Source organism: Hipposideros armiger, unplaced genomic scaffold (assembly GCF_001890085.2).
Source record: "Hipposideros armiger isolate ML-2016 unplaced genomic scaffold, ASM189008v1 scaffold_18, whole genome shotgun sequence".
NCBI lineage: Eukaryota > Metazoa > Chordata > Mammalia > Chiroptera > Hipposideridae > Hipposideros > Hipposideros armiger.
Window position 1 is genome coordinate 3,861,865 of NW_017731368.1, and position 15,441 is coordinate 3,877,305.

Genomic DNA, 15,441 nt, shown 5'->3' on the forward strand with positions numbered 1-15,441 from the left:
GCTAGACCCTGTGGCACGAGGGTACCTCCCTTGCCTCAGAGCCGTTCCTGCTGCTGTCCTTTGGGTTAAGGCCACTGGAGCAATAGTCATGGATTCCCCGCTAACCATCTTTGTGCCCCAAGCAGTAGGAACCCTCCCGAATTCCTGTCACCGTTAACACCTTTCTGCCAGTCATTCCATCTCTTATGAAATCCTCTTACTAACAGCTCCCCGTGTAACTCTCTCTCACCGAAATAACCTTCTTCCCTCCTCCGAGGAGGATACTCCTCATGACTGTTTGACTGACAGATCACCTCCGACCCCCTGTGATGACTTAAAGAAACTCCTTTGGAAAACACTGGCTTCTCATGGTTCACTGATGATCCTTATGTAAAGAGTGGACCTGGTAAATGTGCTGGATGGATATGCACTTGCAACTCATTTAGAAGTCAGTGGCCAGCACCTTGGCCACCTCAGCCCACAGGCTAAATCGTACACTCTTTCTTGGGCCTTCATTTTAGCCAAAGGCAAGACTGCAAACATCTATACTGCCAGCAGATACGCCTTTGGAGTAACTAGTGACTTTGGAATGCTGTGGAAACAGTGAGGCTTCCTTAGCTCTGATGGGAATAAATTAGAAATGGCCTTTAGGTCCGTAACTTACTGCATGCCCTACGCCCACATCCCAGACTTGACTCCCTGGAGGCTAAAGGAAACCACCTCGCCGACATTTCTGCCAAGAACGCTGCTCTCAAAGGAACCAATAACCCAACCTGTGGCGTGGTCCAAAGGGATGTTTCCCCAAACTTACAATCTAAAAAGTTGGCTAGAGATGTCTAACAACTGGCCCAAGAAAAGGAAACACAAAACTGGAAATCTAGTAACTGCTGATTTGATAAAAAGAGGGAGCTCAGGTTTGGGCCAAATAACCCAGTCGTGCCAGATAATCTAAAATCCCCATTGCTGATTACTGTACATGCATTGAATCATTGGTCTGCTGATAAAATGATAACCTTTATGAATCAGTACCAGGAGGGAAATATTAATAAGGCCACAAAAAGTGTCTACTTTTCTTCCCTCGCTTGCCCAAAATACAGTCCTGGGAAACCTGTCCACACTGCCCCCAGACACTTTCAATTACCCAATGGTTCAAGATTTGAGAAATGGATTACATGCAGCTACCCCCATCTCATGGATAGAAATATGTTTTAGACATGGTTTGTATGTTTTCTCACTGGATTGAGGCTTTCCCTTGTAGGCAGGCTACGGCCTCTCCTGGGGCTAAATTCTGTGAGAAAAGATTATTTTACCTGGGGAACCCACCTTGAACTTCACAGTGACCAGAGAATTCATTTCACCCGCTAGGTGATTCGATAGGTCTGTGCTATTTGGTGGGTTTAACACTTTCACTGTGTTTAACACCCTCCGTCCTGAGGGGTAGTTGAATGCACTAATGGCATTAAGACTATTGGCAAAATTTGTAGAGACCCTTCAAATATCCTGACCAGTAGCACTGCCATTAGGCCTTTTAAGTCTCAGGTCTGCCCCTTTCGGAACTCATAAACTCTCACCCTTTGAGATAGTCACAGGTCACCCACTGCACCTAGCTCCTGCCTTTTTTGATCCACACCTGAAAAAAAAAGGAGACATACTTCAGTATTGTAAAGGCCTTGTTGCTTCTGTTGAGAGTCACCATGCTTCAGTAGAACAATCTTTTCACAACACGCTTCCAGGAGCTGAAGACCTCAAGCATCACTCCTTATATCCCAGAGATTCCGTCTACTGGAAAAGACATCCCCAAAAGACTCTTTTCAACCTTGTTGGAAAGGCCCCTATCGGCTACTGTTAACTAACCCTCACACCACCAACTCCAGGGGTAGACTCTTGGCTTCACAAGTCACATCTAAAGAAAGCGCCAAACCCTAACTGGACCTGCACGCTAACTGGTGACGTGGAGGTAAAGATTTCCAGGAACTGAAGCGGACGACAGCTGAAGGAGACAGCTTCCCAACGATGACCAGACCAGGCCTGCATACTGTCTTTCCCCTGCTCATTCTCCCGTTTCCTTTGCCCGCTGTTTCTTGGGAAGACGATGCCCTTATCTGCGTTTCTCAATCACTTAAAAAAGGGGGAAACGTTTCTGACATGATTCTGTCACCATAAGTTCCAATCTCTTCACGATGTTGGAGACCTCTTGGTCTTACCTGTAACCAGTGTCTCTCTAGTCCCAAATGCCACTGTCATTACACTCTCAAGCCTGTGGATGTTACCTCTCAGGTTAGGCTATGATGGCCAGCTGTTCTATACCTTGTTTCAGCCTTGCCCCGGTGTCACCAATCTAGCACAGTTAAATCCTCCATCTTGGCTAGTTGTATAGTTTCACTCCCCCACATTATTTTCCTTATCTAAGTATCATCCTAAGAAATCACCCAGTGGCATTTGTATGACCCAAGGGTTTTCAAACTGGTTTACACCTCTTTGCAAGGTTTTTATAAAAGACCCCATTAGGAAGCGATGGCCTCTCAAAGAATGACATGTTAATTTTTCCAACCCATAGCTTGAAAGGGTCAATCAGGAATTTCTAGCTAATGAATTCATTAGTAACCAGACCTTAGCTGGAGTCCTCTGTACTCTACCCGGTTTCATTTTTGTTTGTGGTGGACAGCATTTTCCATAGACCTATGAATGCTTTAAATACCTGGCAACTTGGAGGTCATTGTTTATTGGGACATTTAATTGTCCCTGTTAACATCCATAAAACATCAGAGGCCTCCCATTGGTCCACTCCATTAGGTCTCTAGCAAACTTCCGGCGGCGTACGTGACTCCTGGTTTGTTTCCATAGGGAGGGCTTTTCTCCCTTGGGTTGAAGTAAGTGCCAATAAATGCATGATCAGAAATCTCTTCCTTTTACTAACCATTGTCACCCCAATAAATTTTAGTTAAAAAAGAAAAGAAATCTCTTCCTAACGTGGGAGAGCAAGCCGATTCGACAAAGCGATAGCAGCCCAAGAGCGATCAGTTGACTCATTGGCTAAAGTAGTTTTAGACCATTGCATGGCCCTTGATTTATCTTCTTGCTGAACAAGGAGGTGTTTGTGTGATAGCAGATACCACCTGTTGCACATGGATAAATACCTCTAGAGAGATAGAAATTCAGTTACACAAGATCAGGGGCCAAGCACACTGGTTATAGCAAATTTCTCTTGACATTCCACGGTCTTTTGACCTATTTAGCTGGCTACCTTCAGGTTTGGGCTCCTGGTTTTGGACCATCGTACAAACAGGACTTGTCATAATACTTTTAACTCTGGTTAGCATAGTTATTTTCAAGCTCTGTACCTGTGGCCTGTGAAGCCTTTGTAGAAACAATATACCAAATAGGATGATACTAGCTCAGTGCTTGAAGATGGTCTCCAATGCTTGTGACCTTGATAAGTTGGGAAATGCCTGAGAGTTTCCCACCTACCCTTGCTTGTTAATCAAATGGGGCCTCATTCGCTGTGAACTTTCTTCCAGATGTGGGATATGACAACCTGGAAAGCTGTTTCCTGTCATCGAAGGACAAAAACCACCAAATGCGGAAAAACCTTGACTCTTGCTTGATCAGTGATACTTTAGAGGAACAATCTTGATCAAAAGGGGGAAATGTGAACATAAAGGAAACCTCCTTTAAAACGGAGTCTGGAAGTCCTGATGGGGGAGCTCTCTCGCTGGAACCACTCATTACAGCCTACACAACCAGCAGGAAGAAGGAAGAGATTAATTATTTCGACAAAGGAGGACATTTTTCATATAGGAATTTCTGTCTCCTGCTTTTAAAAGAGGGAGGAAGATCGCTCCCTGCCCCAGCAACAGTGCGGTCACCACCAGTTGCAGCCAATGAGAACCCACCACAGCCTCCAACTCTTGTTCTCCTCCAATGAACTTCTGTTCAAAGCAACCCTCCACAGTTTCTTCCTAAAACCTAATAAGAGCCGTCCTTCCTTTTGTCTCTTCGGACTTGCCTCTGGGTCACCATAGTTTGCTTATCCCAAATGGCAATTCTCTGCTCTTCCCGAATAAACTCATTTTGCCGCTTGTAAAATAACTGGCTAGTTTGTTTCTGAGGTCGACACCAGCAAGGCTCCAGCTGTGTGTTCTTGCCGCAGACGGAGAGTGTTTGTGGGGTGGGGCCCATGCCCACTCCCTGTGTGCTGTGCAGCGCCGCCTAACCATCGTGGGCCTGGGCTGATAATTCGGGACACATAGGGCTGGGCGAGCGTGTGTGCCCTGGGGTGCATGTGGGGGATGGGGCGTTGGGGGCCATTTCGGCACATTGACCTCACCTCAGAGACGTTTGGGGAGAGCTCTTCAGGGCTGTTGGGAAGGGGATGGTTATTGCATCATTTCCGGGAAGAAGTCCTGCTGGGTGGGAGATCTTCCTCATGAACACCTTCCGGTGGGTGGGGAGGAATCGTGTTTCTTTTCTGGACCTAGGTTTCCTCTTTGGCAGAGCTGGGAAGCAGAGCTGGTTGGGCTTGAGGTCTCTGAGATCGTATGCACCATTGGCCACGCTGGGTGTGGGGTCAGCAGGATGAGCACTGAGCTGGAGTCGGGGTGTCTGATTCTGGCCCTGCCTCACGAACTGCCTGGGCCTCTGTGTCCTCATCAGTGAAGTGGGGGGGACTGCAGTCTACCAATGTGTTCAGTAGGGGCTACAAATGTTCTGGGTCAAATAAATGTAGAAGTGCTGGAGTTAAAATTTATTAGATGTCTTTGCTGCAGGGCTTCTCAGAGCCTTGAATTTACTGCTTACGTCCGCTGTAACTTGCTGAGAGTACGTGGTGTCTCTCGGGACCTCCCCAGCATCGGCGTCATATACATCACACTTTGGGAACCACCATATGTCTGTGCTGCCAGGTAGCTCACTGCTGATTCTCGGCACAGCTGACAGTGGGTCATGAGACAAAGGAGAGGGGGCCTAGACCCGCCCCCTTTGCGCTTGGCTCTGTCCCATGGCCTCCCTCTCGGCCCACACCATTGCCTGCCCCATCAGCTCCGGCGACCTGTTCTTGTTCCCCAGAGATGGGCCACAGCGGGCCCCTCTGGTCCTGGACTGGCACCGACAAGGCGGGCTCCGTGATGCTGCCAGCTTCCCTGTGGTTGAGGCTCTCTGCTGCTGTGGGGTGGGGGGTGGTCCATTTGTGTCATGGTCACCCCTCCCTCCCTCACTGGGAAGGTGGCAGGGAAACCACTGCAGCCCTCTTGTCTTCTCCCCGTCCTGTGCCCCTCTGCCCAGAGAGTCTGCCAGGCCTCTGTCATGGCCGCGGGGATTGTAGGATTTACCATCTATTCTGAGGTCCCGTGACTCCGAGGCTGCAGGCCTCAGGAACCTATGTGCCAATAGCTAAATGGCTGTTCTCTTGTCTGTGACATTTCAGGGACTCCACGTCAAACTCACTAACCCCCGAGGACACTGAGGACATGCCCCTGGGGCAGGATGCTGAAATCTGCTTGCTGAAGTCCGGAGAGCTGATGTAAGCACCAGGTCCCTGAGCGGGGCTTACCAGGGTGTTGCATTTGGGGCAGAGGAGAGCCAGGCCTGTCCAGTGCCAGAGCCGGAAAGCACCCCGGAGGTGGCTCTGACATGGCCCCGGTGGGGGATTTTTTTTTTTTTACATATAATTTATATACAGTAAAATTCCCCCTTTTTAGTGTACAATGCTTGGACTTTGACAAATAATACAGTGTAATCACCAGTCGTCCTGCCGGGCCTCACACCCAGCTGGCCATCAGCGTATATGACCTCAAGGACCTCAAAGCCCAACCAGCTCTGTTCCCCAATTCTGCCACAGAGAAAACTTAAGTCCAGAAAAGAAAAATGATTTGCTCCCATGTGACCATTCATGCTGAAAATACACACCGGCTCTATCACCCCCAAAAGTTCCTTGTACCCCTTTATAGTCATCCCGCTCTCACCCCTATCTGTGCCCTACATTCTTTTTTGAAAATAACTTTGTTTTCTTATTGTAAAAACAATACATTTTCAATGTAGGAAATGAGGAAAGTAGAGACAAGCAAATCACATTGGTATATAGCCTTCCAGTCTTTTAATACATATATACCTAATTTTTTCTTTTTTAAGATTTTTATTGGGGAATTGGGGGAGGGAACAGCATTGGGGAATCGCGGAAGGGGAACAGACAAGTTTCTGTCCTTTCGTTCTTCAGTCTAGTTGTAGAGGATGGCGCTTCACTGACCCATGTTGGTATTGTGATCCTTGCGCTCTTCCCGGGTGGGGCAGATTGGTCGCCGGCCACTGGATGGCCGCTCACGGCAGCTCACTCCAGCTGCCAGCCAGCCCCACGGCAGCCCAGCTCCAGCTGTTGTTCACCATCTTAGCTTAGAAGGCGCAGTGTCACTGGCCCATGTAGGATCCGAACCGGCGGCCCTGCTGCTCAGAGCTCGCACTCCCAAGCCAACTCTTAACCAACAAGCCACTCTGCCAGCCCATATACCTAATTTTTTAACATAAACATCTTATTTTGCATCCTTTTTAAACTTAATACTGTACATTTTTCCCATAGCATCCTTTTTCTCCAGTGTTCTGTCCAGTAGCTGCATAACAGTCATTGAATAGATTCAGTCACTCATCACAGATGTTTATTCAGCACAGGTACTGTTCTAAGTACTTCGAGTATATCAGTGAACAAAATAGAAAAAGATTCCTGCCCTCATGTTCAGCTTGTCAGCAGGGGCTGACAAACAATAAATATGAGTAAATATAAGTAAATTACGTAGTCTGTTACAAGGTGGTGCTTGCTATGGAAAAGAAAAAGTAAGGATAAGAAGGGAAGGGAATTTGCTGTTTTAAAGAGTGACACTAAGATGGTAAGGCTTGAAGGAGTTGCCATGTAGATATATGAGGGAACAGCGTTTAGGCAGAGGAAACAGTCAGTGCAAAGGCCCTGGGGCAGGATGGTGCCCGGCACATTCAAGAAACCAGGAAAGGGCCAAGGTGGCTGAAACAGAGAGCAAGGGAGACCTAGTCAGAGAGGGAATGGGGTCTACATCACATCAGACCTGGGGCCATCTTGAGGACTTTGGTTTTTAAGCTAAGGGAAATCGGAACCCCAAAATGAGGTTTGGAACAGAACAATGACTTAATCTAGTTTACATCTGAAAAAGGATTGTTCTGGTTGCCATGTGGAGAATGACTAGAGGGACAAGGGCAGAAGTAGGGGGGCCAGTAGGATTTACATTTACGACGTGAGTCTTGTAGACAGTAGGCTTCTTTCATTTAAGATTATATTTGAGCAGAGATGGCAAACGCTTGATTTGTTTTTATTAGCATTTCCTTTGAGGAAACAGTATTGTTCTCTCACTGGCCAGATGGTGTCGGGAAAGGGTAAAAAGACTAAAGGCACAACCCAGATAATGGTGATGCAAGGGGAGGATTCGGGAACGTGCAGTTACAAAATGACCCGGCATTGGCGGGCATCCTGCCACTGAGTGGCTGCAGACATGGTGGTACCATAACATTGCATGTTACAACAAACACCCATTTTCCTCAGTGAACCCCTCTACCTACTCTCAGAGTCTTGAAAACTAAATATTGGACAAGACCTTTGTTCCCATATTAGAAATAAAGCTTAACACATAGAAAAGTGTTGCATGGAATTAAATTTTCACAAAGGTGAATGACTTAGAGCTGTTTTTTAGAGCATTTGGATCTCTTCACCATTGATTAGTCTCGTTAGCATAGCTTTGGGGAGTATTTCCATCCGTCCCCACAGCCTTGGAGGCAGAAAGAATGGACAGCACCACTTACTTGCTGTGCCGTCTTGGACAACTTACGTAACCTCTCTGAGCTTTGGTTTCCACCCCTGTGTTAAAGCGGACAGTAATACATTTTCTCCAGGAAAAGCAGGTTGGTGTAGTAGAAAGGTGATGAATGGCTTTGGATCAGACCTGTGTAGACCTGGATCAAGTTTCTTAGTCTTTTACACATGAGCTGCTTTCTGCACAAAATGGGGGCTTGATGCTTCCTCACGTAGCCCTTGGGATGCCACGTGATGCTGGCGAGCAGAGGGTCCTGGCACGTAGTGGCCCCCACCTTGCCTTTCCACAGTTGAGATGAGACTGGCCCAAGGTCACAGCACAGCCAAGTTATAGCCCCAGAGCTAACATGCTGCCTGTGGAGCTGCACATACAGGAGGGGGCACCACTCAGGCGAGACCGGCAGCGTCAGGGAGACGTCCCCATTCAGGTTCAGTTCATCCTCTCATGTAACACTCACACCAGTAAGGAGGCAGGCATGGTCAGCCCCGTTTGCAGGTGAGATTGAGGCTTAAGAGAGGGTAAGCCCTGCGGCAGGTATGAAGTGAGGCAGGTACCAGAGCCCAAGTCCCTTTGGCTCCACACCTCACTCTTCACATCACACTGTGGTCCAGCAGAGGGCCCCGCAAGCAGAGGAACTCACTAAACCCTTAAACTGTTGGAAGAAGATCTTACACACTTAGCAAGAGTTAGAACCAGGGACACAGCCCCAAGAAGCCTTTCTCCCCGAGGCCATCATACCAGCCCTACCTTAAAAAGACCCTGGGGTGTTGCATTTAGGAAAAGTCAGGGCACCCCCTTGGAATCTTGCAACAGGCCCCAGATCTTCACTGAGAGCCCACCAAAAGGGCAGGAGGTTTCTAATGATGGATGTGCTTGCTGATGGTGTTAATTAGATAAAAGGCGTGGGGCATGGAACTGGAGAGAGAAAGGGGCAGCTGAGCCGCAGGGCACGGAGAGCTACAGAAAGCTGCGGCCTCTGCACTCGCTCCGTCTCTGAGGGACAGGGAGCGGCTCAGGACGTCCTCCCGGTTCCCACGGGCTTGCCGCTACCACAGCAGCTCCGTGCAGGCAGGGACTGTCATCTGTTCTTTCACCCCTGTCCCCAGCGCCTAGAACCATGCCAGGCGTGTAGTAAGGTGCTCAGGAAGCGTCTGTTGATGGGAGCTGCACATCAGGTGTTCTCGCATAACGAAGCGTGTTGGACGAGGTTACCCAGAGCTTATCCTCCCAAGAGCCTCCAGGTCTCTGGCCACCTCTAAGCCCCAGACCAGCTGACCAGCAAACTCCGACACTTAGCCCACTTTGATCAGGTCCATCTGTGCCTTTGTCTTTCAGGATAAAATTACCCCTCACGGTGGAAGAGATTACCAACTTCGGGGAGGGCAACAGGGAGCTGTTTGTGAGGTCCGGTACCTATAGCCTCATCCCCATCACCGTGGACGAGGCAGGCCTCACCATCAGCTGGGTCTTCTCCTCTGACCCCAAGAGTATCTCCTTCAGCGTGGTCTTCCGGGAGGCAGAGGACACACCGCTGGAGCAGTGTAAGGTAAGGCCGGCTCCTGCCAGCGGGCCCTGCTCACACGTCAGAGGCATGGGCAGGCCTTCCCTGGAATGTTCTGGGCCCCAGTTCTGAGAGGGACATGAAGAGAAGCCAGGGTGGGAGAACCTCTGGACTGTGTTGCACAGAGCAGGCCGAGCACCTGGCCTTGTCCAGCTTGGGGAAGGAAAGATCGGAAGCTCAGGAGAGCCGTCTGCAAATGTCCGAGGGTCACTCCTTTGTCAGCTTTAGTTTGACCTTGGGATAGATCGGTAGGTGAAACTTACAGGAATAGAGAAGTACAGTAATACCTCGGTTTGCAAGCATAATTCATTCCAGAAACAAACTACTCATATTGCAAGACATCGCTCATTTACCAAGTTAAAATGTATTATTAGGTTGGTGCAAAAAACTTTTGCACCAACCTAATAGATATGTTTGCTCGTCTTGCGGAACGCTCGCAAACCACGTTACTCGCAATCCAAGGTTTTTACTGTATAACTAACTTAGTTTAAGGATCATTATTTTTTATTATTAGTTTCAGGCGTAAGGGTCATTTTTTAACAGAGCCGTGCAGAGCGAGAATGGGTCACTGGGAGGTGGCAACCAAGGTCTCTGCTCTGGCTGTTAGCTTCGGATGTTCAGCCTCTTAACTCAGAAACATCAAAAGAGACACGTAGCCATTGTGTCACTTGGGTGATTGGGCTTGAAATGTTGGTGGCAGATACCAGTTCATAAACTCCTAAGACACTGTACGCTTGGAATGTTGACAGTGGCCTGGACCATAGTTCTCAGCCTGGGCCGCTCATTAGAAACACCTGGGGAGCTTGTTTAAACCCACTCCCGAGGCCACATCCCAGACACTAAATCAAAATGTCTAGGATGGGACCCAGGCATCCCTAGGTGGTGCCAGTGAGCAGCTGAGGCTGAGAACCACGGGGCTAGATCCAGGGGAGGAGGTCAGAGGGGAGGATGGGTGGACTCCGCGCCAGGAAGGTGAGCAGGACCCGGTGGCTGATGAGTGCGGGGCGAGGAGAGGGAGGGGTGGGTCCCGTTCCTGCATGTGCAGGGGTAGTGGAGGGAGAGCTGCCAGACATGCTGGACGGGGCTTAGGGTGGGTCCTAGGCCGTTAATACAGTTGCCAAAATCTCAGTTTTTCAAGAATCGAGACAGAAAAGCAATTTGAAGTCTTTGCGATAATACCCGTTCATCCTTCGTGCGTGTGGCCCGCCGGGTGCCAGAGCTGCAGGAGAGCCCGGCCGGGCAGGGCGGACACACAGTCCACTGCTCCTGTTGCCATGTCCACGTGGAGGCCCGTCTGTCCACTGCCGTTTGCTCTCCTCTCATCCCTGCCCTGTGGGGATTGTGTGTCATTTCTGTCCTCTTCAGCTTCACTCTTTAAATACCAGTCTAGCCCCCCGAGTTGGCTTTGTGTATCGGAGTCTCGTGTTCGTTCTCATTTGAACGCAGCTCTGCCCTTTCCTCTCAGGAGCTGACAGCCGCGCCCCCTGCGTAGCTTTGGAGCCCTCCCTCCCTGAGAGGTCGCCACCCTGCAGCCCGGGGGTCCTGGCATGCAGCCTGAGAGTGGCCTCGGGCTCGCCTGACGACTGCGCGGGGAGGGTGGCGTATCACTCGGGGGCAGGTCTTCGTCCCCGCTGCGGGTGAGGAAGCTGAGATGCAGAGTGACTTGCCTATGCACTTGTCAGCTCTGTGCTGAGAAACCGCTGCCCGGCTAAGGACAGCTCCTTTGCTGTTCGCCCTCCTGTTCCCAAGGCCACCAGGCGCCTAGCACTGTGTCCATCTAGATTAGACACTGGAAGGTTTGGCAGGAGAGAGGCAGGTGACTGTCAAGTGTCCAGGCCTTTGCCATTCCGCCTGCCCACACGTAGCTGAGCCGTGGGCCTCTCCCTGGCTCGGTCACTCACCCACCAAATCCTCATGGCCCTGGGAGACCCGTGTAGTTCCTGCCAGGAACCAGGAGCTCAGGGACCTGCAGCAGCCGCCCTGGTCTCTGGCTCCTGGGCGTTACGACTCCCGTTGTCTTTCCCGCAGTGGACACCAGAGGGCAGGAGGAGCCCATCTGTAGGGTGAGCGAGCTGGGTGCTTAGGTGTTCCTCTGCCTTCACAGGCCCACTGTCAGCAGCCAACTGTGGGTGGGGGTGGTTGTTGCTGACTGAGGTCCCCCAAGCAGGGCACCTGTTCCCAGGCAGGCAAACATCCCAGCGTCTGTCCTGGGGACTCCCCACGTGACCCCTGACCAGCCTGGGTCTCACTGGAAACACTGGGATGCAGTGCGTGTTGTAGCACTTAAGCTTCGTGAGCGTGGAGCTGCAGACACGGGACTGTGCTGTGTCCTCACAGTCTGCTCACAACCATTTACTGAGCTTGTGCCGTGTCCTGGGCTCTGGGGGACCCACTGAGGATAGAAAAGGACAACATGGGATCCGTCCTTGAGGAACTCCCGGTGTAATCAGAGCGAGACCCTAGAAAATAGACTGCTGTGATTCCTGGGGGGGGGGTGAGTGTCGTGATCGGTGGGTGGGCACTGTGGGGTACCCAAGAAGGGCACCTAACCCAGCCTGGGGGCCAGCGATCAGGGCAGGAGACCCCTGGGCCAGACCAGGAGAGCCATGGGGGGAGGTGAGGGGACGTAGGTTAGAGCAGCGTCCAGGTAGAAGGAGCAGCACAGCAAAAGGCCAGCCCCATCTCAGGTGGCACCTGTTAGACATCCCCCACCCTGGACCACCCTCTCTCCAGAGTGATGTCTTCCATCAAGGACATGCCTTGACACCGAGATTAGAGACTGTGAATTTGGGAAGGCGCTTGATAAGAGAAACAGTAAATCAACGACTTGAGGCTACCTGTGTGCAAACCACTGGGGACAATCAGAGAACAGGACACAGACCCTGCCCTCTGTCTGGGCAGAGCGCCCATGTTTGGCCCGAGAAGCTCGGGGCCACAGAGGGAGTCAGGGGAGGAACCAGGACGGGGAACAAGGACCTTTGACTTTTACTTGTTTAAATAGCTTTATCAGGATGCACTTTACATACCATATAATTCACCCACTTAAAATGTACAGTTCGTCAGTTTTTTTAGTATATTCACAGTTGTGCAACTGTCACCACTGTCTACTTTTAGATCACTTTCATCATCCTAAAAAGAATTCTGGACCCATCAGCAGTTACTCCCCAACCTCCAGCCCAGCAACCACCAAGCTGCTTTCTCTGCTTATGGACTTTCCTCTTCTGGACAATTCACGTCCATGGAATCCCACAACATGTGGCCTTTGTGACGGGCTTCTTCTGTTTAGCATAGAACCCTTGCTTAGTACCAGGACCTGGAGCCACTAGAGCCCAGAGACAGATCAATTAAACCAGCGTAGACTGTTTTGCAGACACAGCTCATAAATCGGGGGGTATGGACACTGGAGGCCAATGGGAGACGTCCCCGGAGCTCACATGGTGGAGTCCTGTCTCTCTCGGGTCTATGCCAGTCAACTTCCCATCAGTTCAGCTGCGTGAGCTTTGACACCAGAGCCTTTAGGAAACTCCCCTAGAGATTTTTTCATTTAAAAATAACGAGAGAAGTTTACAGATTTTGACCATGGTAGAAAACTAGCAGTTGGAATGAATGAAAACTAGAATAGGATGTTTGAAAGAAATGAAGAGTATTATTTTAAACGTAGCCTCTTCCAGGGACCTGCCTTAACAAGCTCTTGGTTGTTGCTCTGTAATCAAGGTAGTGACTGTAAAGGTAGGAGGTGCAGGGTGCACAGGTGTCCCCATGGAAACAGCAAGCCTTCCTCCCAGCCGCTCTTCCACTTGTGCTTGCTGGAGTGTTAGGCCAGGCTCAGAACTTTTAGATCATGGACCACAGAAACCGACCCAACCACTCAGCTTCCCGGCATCCTTAGTCCCTGGTGGAATTAGAATATCATAGAACGTTAATGGAACTAATGAGATAACATGGAGAGTGGCTGCCACAGAGCCCCCGCGCAGTAGGTCCTCATGCATCTCCGTCCCCTCCAGGTTGTCTTGGCCCATCCTACTCCCTTCCCACCACTCCCTTCCAGCCAAAGCGAATGTACCGTAGTGTCAGGAACACGCTGTGTATGCACGCTCTTTCTCCTGTGCCTTTGGCACCTCCCTTTTGATTTCTCTTAGACCCATGTGTTATTTACAGGTGATTTAGTTTCCAAATATTTTGTGGTTTTTCCAGAGATCTATTTATTTCTAACTTAATCCCATTGTCAGAAAACACACTTTGTATGACATGAATCCTATTAAATGTAAGTAGTAGTTTTGTTTCATTTTTTTTTGACAGCCTAGAATATGACATACGTGGTGAATGTTCCAAGTGCACTTGAAAAGAATGTGTGTTCTGCTGCTGTTGGGTGAAATGATATATATATTTTATATATATATCAGTTAGATCAACTTAGTTGCTAGTGTTGTTCAAGTCTTCTGTTTCCTGATTGAGTTTCTGTCTACTTATTCCCTCCATTATTGAGAGATATTGAAATAGCCAACTATAATTGTAAATTTATTCTCTTCTTCCTTGTAATTCTACTACTTTTTTGCTTCATGTGTTTTGAAACTCTGTCATCGGGAGCATAAATGTGTAGGATTGTTATATCATCTTGATGATTCACATCTTTATCATTATGAAAACTATTCCTGGTATGTTCTTTGATATATAATCTACTTTGATATTAGTGTAGTCAGTCCAGCTTTCTTTTGATTCGTGTTGCATGGCATGTCTCTTTACATCCTTATACTTTTAACCTGTTTGTATCTTTATATTTCAGTTGCATTTCTTGTAGGCGTGATGGGGTTGGGTCTTGCTTTTATCCAACCTGAAATCTCTGCCTTTTAATTGGGATGTTTAGACCATTTACATTTAATGTGAGTGTTGATCAGGCCAGGTTTGAGGATATCATCTCACTGTTTGTTTTTTATTCGTCCCATCCGGTGGTGGTTCCCTTTTTCTCTCAAAGCGGTGGGCCAGGGCAGTTGAAAGGCTCACCTCGTCTCTCAAAAATCACTGTCCTTCATGGCCTGATGCCCATTGTCTTGAAAACTGTTGTTTTATATAAAACTAGGACCCACAGTGGATGGCCAGACAGATGGATTTCACCTAGAGTAAGCTCCAGCTTCCTGAAGCCAGAAAGGGCTGCTTCTCCAGACAGCGGGGTGTTCTGGCACCTGGCCGTGGTCACAGGAGGCTGGGGCACTGACCAGTTCATACAATTCTGGATGGAGTTCGTACCGACAGCCTGCCCCCTACCACGAGTTATCAACAAACCCAGGGCATGTGGAAGGCATCCAGCACTCCTGGGGGCTGATCCCAGCCCCCACCCCAGCTCAGCTTTGACTTCCGACAGGACACTCAGCCTCCCTGGGCCTCAGTTTCCTCCCCCAAAATAAAGGGCCTGCCCAGAGGATCCACGGGGTCCTTTCAGCCTCTGTGATGCTTTCATGTTGCTTTCCTCCCAGGTTCTCATTCCCACCACCCGATGCAATTCCCACAAGGAGAACATCCAGGGCCAGCTCAAGGTGCGCACGCCAGGCATCTACATGCTCGTCTTCGACAACACCTTTTCCAGGTAGGGGCCCCTCATCCCTCAGCATTCAAACCTGCCACCTGCCACCCGGCCTCCGGAAAGAGGCGGATAGTAAAAATAACCGTCCAACTATCAGCAATGTATTACTAATAGTTCGATTTTAGACCCCTGTACTACAGTGGTCCAATGTCCGTTATCGGTTTTATAACACACAAGCTAATGCCTCCAGTCTGACCGCACGTCGGGTGTGTTGTTGGCCGTCTACTCCTAGTAACTCCCTTAAGCCCCACAGTATCCCCAAGTGCTGGGTCCGTCTTTCTCCTCATGTTACTGCTGAGGGACCGAGGACCAGAGGGCTAAAAGAGTAGCACTCCCAAGTTACAGAGCTGGTGGTGGAGCCGGATTTGACCAGAGTGGCTCAGCTCCAGACTCTGGACTCAACGGGCGTGCTCTCCTGCCTCTCTCTGATGTTCCAGGTCCCACTGCCCAGCCCAGAGAAGGCTCAGTAAATACAGTGGGAAGGTGGGTGGGTGGATGGG

The 15,441-nt window shown here is 49.6% G+C and overlaps 1 protein-coding gene across 9 annotated transcripts in view; it reads left to right on the forward strand.

Annotated features, from left to right (window-relative positions):
• FYCO1 (FYVE and coiled-coil domain autophagy adaptor 1) overlaps positions 1-15,441 on the forward strand; it is a 74,962-nt gene that overhangs the window by 54,383 nt on the left and 5,138 nt on the right. For 7 of the 9 annotated variants that reach the window (XM_019632885.1, XM_019632843.1, XM_019632836.1 and 4 more), the window contains 3 exons: positions 5,402-5,497; positions 9,138-9,348; positions 14,835-14,944. In XM_019632885.1, the coding sequence (XP_019488430.1) occupies positions 5,402-5,497; positions 9,138-9,348; positions 14,835-14,944 (417 nt within the window). Of the gene's footprint in view, positions 1-3,497; positions 4,066-5,401; positions 5,498-9,137; positions 9,349-14,834; positions 14,945-15,441 lie in introns of those variants that run through there. The other 2 variants (XM_019632878.1, XM_019632901.1) reach the window with 2 other exon arrangements.